Source organism: Mastomys coucha, unplaced genomic scaffold (genome assembly GCF_008632895.1).
Source record: "Mastomys coucha isolate ucsf_1 unplaced genomic scaffold, UCSF_Mcou_1 pScaffold19, whole genome shotgun sequence".
NCBI lineage: Eukaryota > Metazoa > Chordata > Mammalia > Rodentia > Muridae > Mastomys > Mastomys coucha.
In genome coordinates, this window is record NW_022196901.1 from 19,932,506 (window position 1) to 19,938,728 (window position 6,223).

At 42.6% G+C, this 6,223-nt stretch overlaps 1 protein-coding gene across 2 annotated transcripts in view; it reads left to right on the forward strand.

Annotated features, from left to right (window-relative positions):
• The window catches only part of Galntl5 (polypeptide N-acetylgalactosaminyltransferase like 5), a 58,400-nt gene that overhangs the window by 8,948 nt on the left and 43,229 nt on the right, over positions 1 to 6,223 (forward strand). For both annotated transcript variants that reach the window (XM_031380205.1, XM_031380207.1), the window contains exon 3: positions 1,597 to 1,714. In XM_031380205.1, the coding sequence (XP_031236065.1) occupies positions 1,597 to 1,714 (118 nt within the window). The remainder of the gene's footprint in view (positions 1 to 1,596; positions 1,715 to 6,223) is intronic.

Consider the following 6,223-nt stretch of genomic DNA (forward strand, 5'->3'; position numbering starts at 1 on the left):
ACTGATAGCATAGCAGGAGCCAGAGGCCTGAATCCAGTACTGATAGCATAGCAGGAGCCAGAGGCCTGGGACCAGATCAGTGAATGACTCATTGTGTCGAACATTTGCAAGTAAAGAAATGTGGACAAAAGTGGGTACTGTGGGAGACATCGTGACACACTACAGCTTCCACAACAAGGTTTTTGTTGCTGTTTTGTGGGGAGGTTGCCAGGGTGCAGGGCAGGTACGAGGGGACAGGGAGATGAGAGGGACTTGGGGGACATGATGTGAAAATCACAAAGAATCAATAAAAAAACTTTTTGGAGAAAGAATTCAGCTCCTCTCTTTAGTTCCCATTTAATGGATCACAGACTTACTAACAAACTTGTCACTAGGCACGGTGTCACCTTGTCTGTCTTTCCTCTCTTCTTGGGCCCCTTTGACACTAAGGTTGAAAGGCTCAACTATCCACTGGTCTTCACTAGCACCAGGTTCAGAAAGAAATAAAATATCAGCTATTATGGTTCACACTGCTGTGTGTGTGTGAGCCACTGCTGCCAGATGAAAGTGGACATGTAGTTCTCCACTGGACCCCATGCAAGGTAAGGGGAAGTGGAAGTCTCTCTGGCTCCACCATGACCATCTTGCTGTCATGGGGGGGCTTGGAGGCTCAACATTCTTCTGACTACATCACTAGACTCAGGCAGACCAACTTCACCTGCTTCTACAAGATAAGGTTAGCGCTCCTCCCTGATCAGTCTCCTTACATCACCCAGGAGAATGAGCAGAGCACTCATTGCCTGCTGCTGACATTGGACTATTAGGCTCTGCTTGGTCCCACTGACACCACCAGGTGGGGCAAGAAAGATGCTGCTGTTTACTTCCTTAGGTTGAGGGTGAGGGTACAAGACCTGGGGTGAGCATTCAAAGGTTTGTCCTGCTGTCACTAGGCTGCCTTTCCCCCAGCACTTTCCTGGGCTAGGGAGAATGAGTTGATTATCTTGGAGGTTTGCTGATGATGTTTTTTCTGTAACTATTTGTGTTTCAGCCCAAGACCTCTGTAGCTCCTGTGTGGTATGTATGAATGTATGAATGCATATATGTATGTATGTTTGTATGTATGATTGTATGTAAGTATATGCACATATATACAAATATTTGTGTGTATGTGTGATACCATAACCTGGATTGCATAAGAAGGAGGAAGCAAGCAAGCCGAGCACTTCGCTCTTTACCAACTGACTGCAGCTACGAAGTATCTAAGTGCTTTAGGCACTTGCTACAGTGTCTTCCCTCCATAATGGCCTTCCTAGAACCTTGGGTCAAAAGAACCTTCCCAACTTAGGTGGCTTTTGTGGGAGTGTTTCGCACAGCAGCAGGCTAAGTAACTAATGCGGGGCTCAGTGTCTTTCTTTCATCTAAAATTAATGGCAAAACTTTACCAAATAGTCTTTGATTTATGTAAATGATTTTGGCTTTCACCTTTAACTTTGTCATACTTAGTTTAGAAGCCAAGAAAATAACTGTTTCAGAAAAACTCAGGATGCTCTTTTTCTGTGCATCTGCGTGACAGCACTAAGTCTTTACTTATGTGACTCAAATTTCCTTTTCTTGCAGATAAGGTTAACTTTTCAGATCCAGAGCTTATCCAAGGATTGAGGCGATATGGATTGAATGTCATCATCAGTAGAAGACTGGGCATCGAGAGAGAGGTGCCAGATTCCAGGGATAAAATGTATGTCCTCCCACTAATCAGACTTTAATCTTAGCATATTAGGGATGCTGTAGTACAGATCCTTTTCTTAAGTCTTTAGGTTGGGCAATGTGAAGATTCTGATGATGGTGTAAAGACCACCATATTTACCAGCCAAAACAAACATGTTCTTGAGGTTTTGAGGAGCTAAATAAATCCCTTAGGGGCTTGTACTCACTTTTGTGCAAAGCATTCGTTCCCAACACACAGTGCTTTGGAGAGCTACATATTTTTTCTTCAAAGTCTGCTCCATTTTCCTTGCGCCTTCAGTTATCTGTGTTAATGTTAATTGTGGTAAGTGCACATAAAATTGCTATGTTAGCAATTTTCTAGCAGGCAATTAAACACAGCTACAGTGGTGAGGAACCACAGAATGGCCTGAACTGAAACTTTACGTCCCTCCTTTCCCTAGCCCTAGCAACCCCTATCTACTTCCAGTGTATGTGAATTTAACCACCCCAGAGACTTCAGATTAGTAAAAGCATACAAAAATTGGAGGAGTGGCTTTTTTCACATAACACAGTGTTCTTGAGGTTCATCTGTTCAGATTATGTTTGTTGATGCCATTTAGATATCATTTAGGTTCCAATACTTTCTTGGGAAAGAATGTCAATTTTGATTAGCTAAAAGAAAAATGTTCAAGCTAAGGAAAACCGACACTTTCCAGTAATGCTACATTCCGTGACACTGGAAAGTGGACAGCCATATTTTGTGATATTGTGCAACACAAACGGCATTCATGCTCGGGCACACTGAAGAGGTGATTCATAATAGAGGAAAACAAACTTGGGCTAGGGATGGAGTCTGCTTGCACTGTTGCCTGGCAAACACAAGGCCCAGGGTTTGCTTCCAGGAGTGCTTAGAGGTGGAGGCAGGAGGATCAGAAGTTCAAGGTCATCCTCAGCTACATGTCTCCCTTCCCCCCATTAAAATTAAAAATAAAAAGAATACATATTATGTGCATTGTCTTAGTTGAGTTTTATTACTGTGAAGAGACACCATGACCATGGCAACTCTTATAAAGGCAAACATTTCACTGGGGCTAGTTTACAGTTCAGAGGCTGAGTCCATTATTTTCATGGTAGGAAGCATGTTGGCATGCAAGAAAACATGGAGAGGTGCTGGAGAGGTAGCTACATCTAGATCACCAGGCAGCAAGCTACATTGGGCATGGCTTGAGCATCTGAAACTTCAAAGCCTGCCCTGAGCTACCATTTCCTCCAACAAGGTCGTACCTCCTAATAGTACTCTATGAATCTATGGGAGCCCTTTTTATTAAACCACCATATTCTACTTCCAAGAGCTCATAAGCTTGTAGCCACAACATAATGCAAAATGCATTTAATTCAACTTCAAAAATCCCCATAGTCTGTGACAGTTTCAAACTTGTTTGAAAGTCCAAAGTCTCTTTGAGAGTCATGTAATCTCTTAACTATAATCCCCTACAAAATCAAAACCAAAAAGCAGATCGTGTACTTCCAACATATAATGAAATGGGATATACATTAACACTTCAAAATGGAGGAATGGGAGCTTAGTGAGGAAACACTGGACCAAAGCGAGACTGAAAACCAGTTAGACAAACTCTGATGTCAAATGTTCTTCAGATCCCCAACTCCTTTCAGTTTTGTTGACGGAAACACACTTCTTTCTCTTGGGCTGGTTCCAGTCTCTGTTAGCAGCTCTCCTCATCCCATACCTCATCCCATGGTATCCCATGGCTCTGACATCTCCAACGTTTTGGGGTCTCCAATACAACCCAGGTTTCACCTTCACAGTTTCACACAATGGCCTCTCTAGGCTCCATGCAGGGACACCCTTGTCATACACCTGGCTTCAGGGGCTTTCCTTAGTCACTGAGGGAGATTCCATAGTTCCTTTCTTATATCCTTAACTCTAAAGACAGAACCACATGACCAAAGCTGCCAAGTTCTGCTGCTAGCTGGGGCTAGAGCATGCCCTGCCTTGTTCAACTACATTTCCATCAGCTTTCTGTTTTCAGTGGTTTCCTTTACTGTCTAAGCTTGGTTGTCCTGGAACTCACTCCATAGATCAGGCTGGTTTTGAACTCAGAGATGCACCTATGCCTGGAGTGCTGAGATAAAGGCATGTACTAACATGTCCACTGACTGACCACTTGAGGTTGGACAATCATTTGGAGTACATGTCCCTGAGGAAGACTAACTCTCCCTCCTGTATTATTTTCTTTTATTCCATCTCCTCTATATCTATTCAATTATGGTAAATAACTGAATTTCCTATCTTAAAATTTTTTAATTTCATAATTTGTATGTGTGTGCAGGTATACATATGCACATACCACTGGCTGGTATGGAGGTCAGAGGACAACTTGTAATAATAATTGGTTCTCTTTCACTATGCGAGGGCCTAGAGATCAACTCAGATCACATGTTCCATGTCTTAGTTAGGGTTTTATTGCTATGAAAAGTCTATGTGACCAAGGCAACTCTTATATAGGAAAACATTTAGTTGGGGCTAGCTTACAGTTTCAGAGGCTCAGTTCACTATCATCATGGTGGGAAGCATGGCAGTGTGCAGGAAGACATGGTGCTGGAGGAGTGGAGAGCTTTACATCTTGGTTCAAAGGCAGCAGGAGGAAACTATCATCTGCACTGGGTGGAGCCTGAACAGGAGACCTCCAAGGCTGCCTACAGGGATGTACTTCCTACAACAAGGCTACACCTCCAATGAGGTGGCACATTCTAATAGTGCCACTTCCTATGGCCGACCATTGGATCTATGGGGGCCAAACCTATTCAAACCACCACATCTCTTTATCCAATGAACTACGTCACCTGCTCCTGAGTTTTTAAGGCTAAATGCCATTTCCATTGTGTGTATATACTTTACTCATTCATCTACTGATTGGCACTTTGGTTGATTCCATATCTTGACTACAAAAAAAAAAAAAATGCTTCAACAGCAGACATCTCTTCTACAGGTTGGATTTATACCTGAGTGCATATCTAAGAGCATAGTTCCTGGGTCATGTTGTCCTCCACAAAGGGTGTGCTAATAATCTTCCTCCATATCCTCATTATTTTGATAATGGCCATTTTAACAGATGTGAGCTGGAATCTCATCAATGTTTTAATTTGCATTTCTCTGATTAGTGTTTTTGAATATTTTATTTTATTGAATATTTTTATATACCTATTAACTACTTGTCTTTTTTGAAAAAGGTCTACTAGGCTTGTTTTCTTTCTTAATACAGGGTCTTGTGTATTCCAGGCTTGCCTTGTACTCATTATGTAACCATAGATGGTTTTTAACTTCTGATTTTTCTGCCTCCAGTCTTATGATTTGATGAGATCTAACCTATGGCTAAATAAGCACTCTAATAATAAGCCTTGGCCCCTACTAATTTTTGGTTCTAGTGATAAGCAATCTGGCTCTCATTCCCTAGTCAGATGTACAATTTGCAAGCATTTTTTTTTTTTTTTGCTTATTCCGAACGTTATCTCTTCCTGTTCAGTTTGGTGCTATGCCACTTGTGTATCCAGCCTCTGTTGCTGTACTTTTAGGTCATATCCACTTGAGTGCAGTCTGTACACTTGCCTAACCACTCAAGCTGTTCAGATTTTACCTGGTTGTCACCTCCCATGGTTTCTATTCCTTTGGCCATGGTGCCAGCTTCCACTCATCAGCTGAACACTCGATAGTATCATCCAATAGGCTAACAATGTTGGTCAAGATAAACCCTCAACTTTCTAGATGCTTTCAATTCATGTTTATCCACAGGTGCACACACTGAGAGTCCCCCTGGCTCATCTGTCCAGTCCCCTGTATCCTGAAACTGTCCGGGAAATATTTCCTCTTTGCATGATTGCAGTGAGAATTATTTTTTTTGACCTCACGTGTCTGGCCTGAGTTAGTCGCCTCCAGAGTGGCCATGGAGCCAATATAAGCCAATGGATTTTCCCCTGGGAATTTCTGTAGATGGGAAAAAGAGCATTCTTCTGATTTTCCCTTGGATGCTGGGCAGGTGTGGTTTTACACACCTTTAATCTCAGTGCTTAGGAAGCAGTGGAAGGAAGATCTCTATGAGTTCAAGGCCAGCCTGGTCAATAACATAGCAAGTTCTAAGCCAGCCTTGGCTACATACTTAGATATCCAGGTCAACCTAAGTTACATACTTAAGATATGTTTAAAATACAAAAACAAAACCCCAAAGATGGGCTGGTAGCCATCATGTTTCCCACTCTGTGGCATTAAGAAAGTAGAAGCAAACCAGTTGCAGGTTGAGTCTTGTGTAGACTAGTTACTATATGCCAGGTACTGTTCTGAACGGAGTGAGTTCACGGCCCAGGTACTGTTCTGAACGGAGTGAGTTCACGGCCCAGGTACTGTTCTGAACTGAGTGAGTTCACGGCCCAGGTACTGTTCTGAACTGAGTGAGTTCACGGCCCAGGTACTGTTCTGAACGGAGTGAGTTCACGGCCCAGGTACTGTTCTGAACGGAGTGAGTTC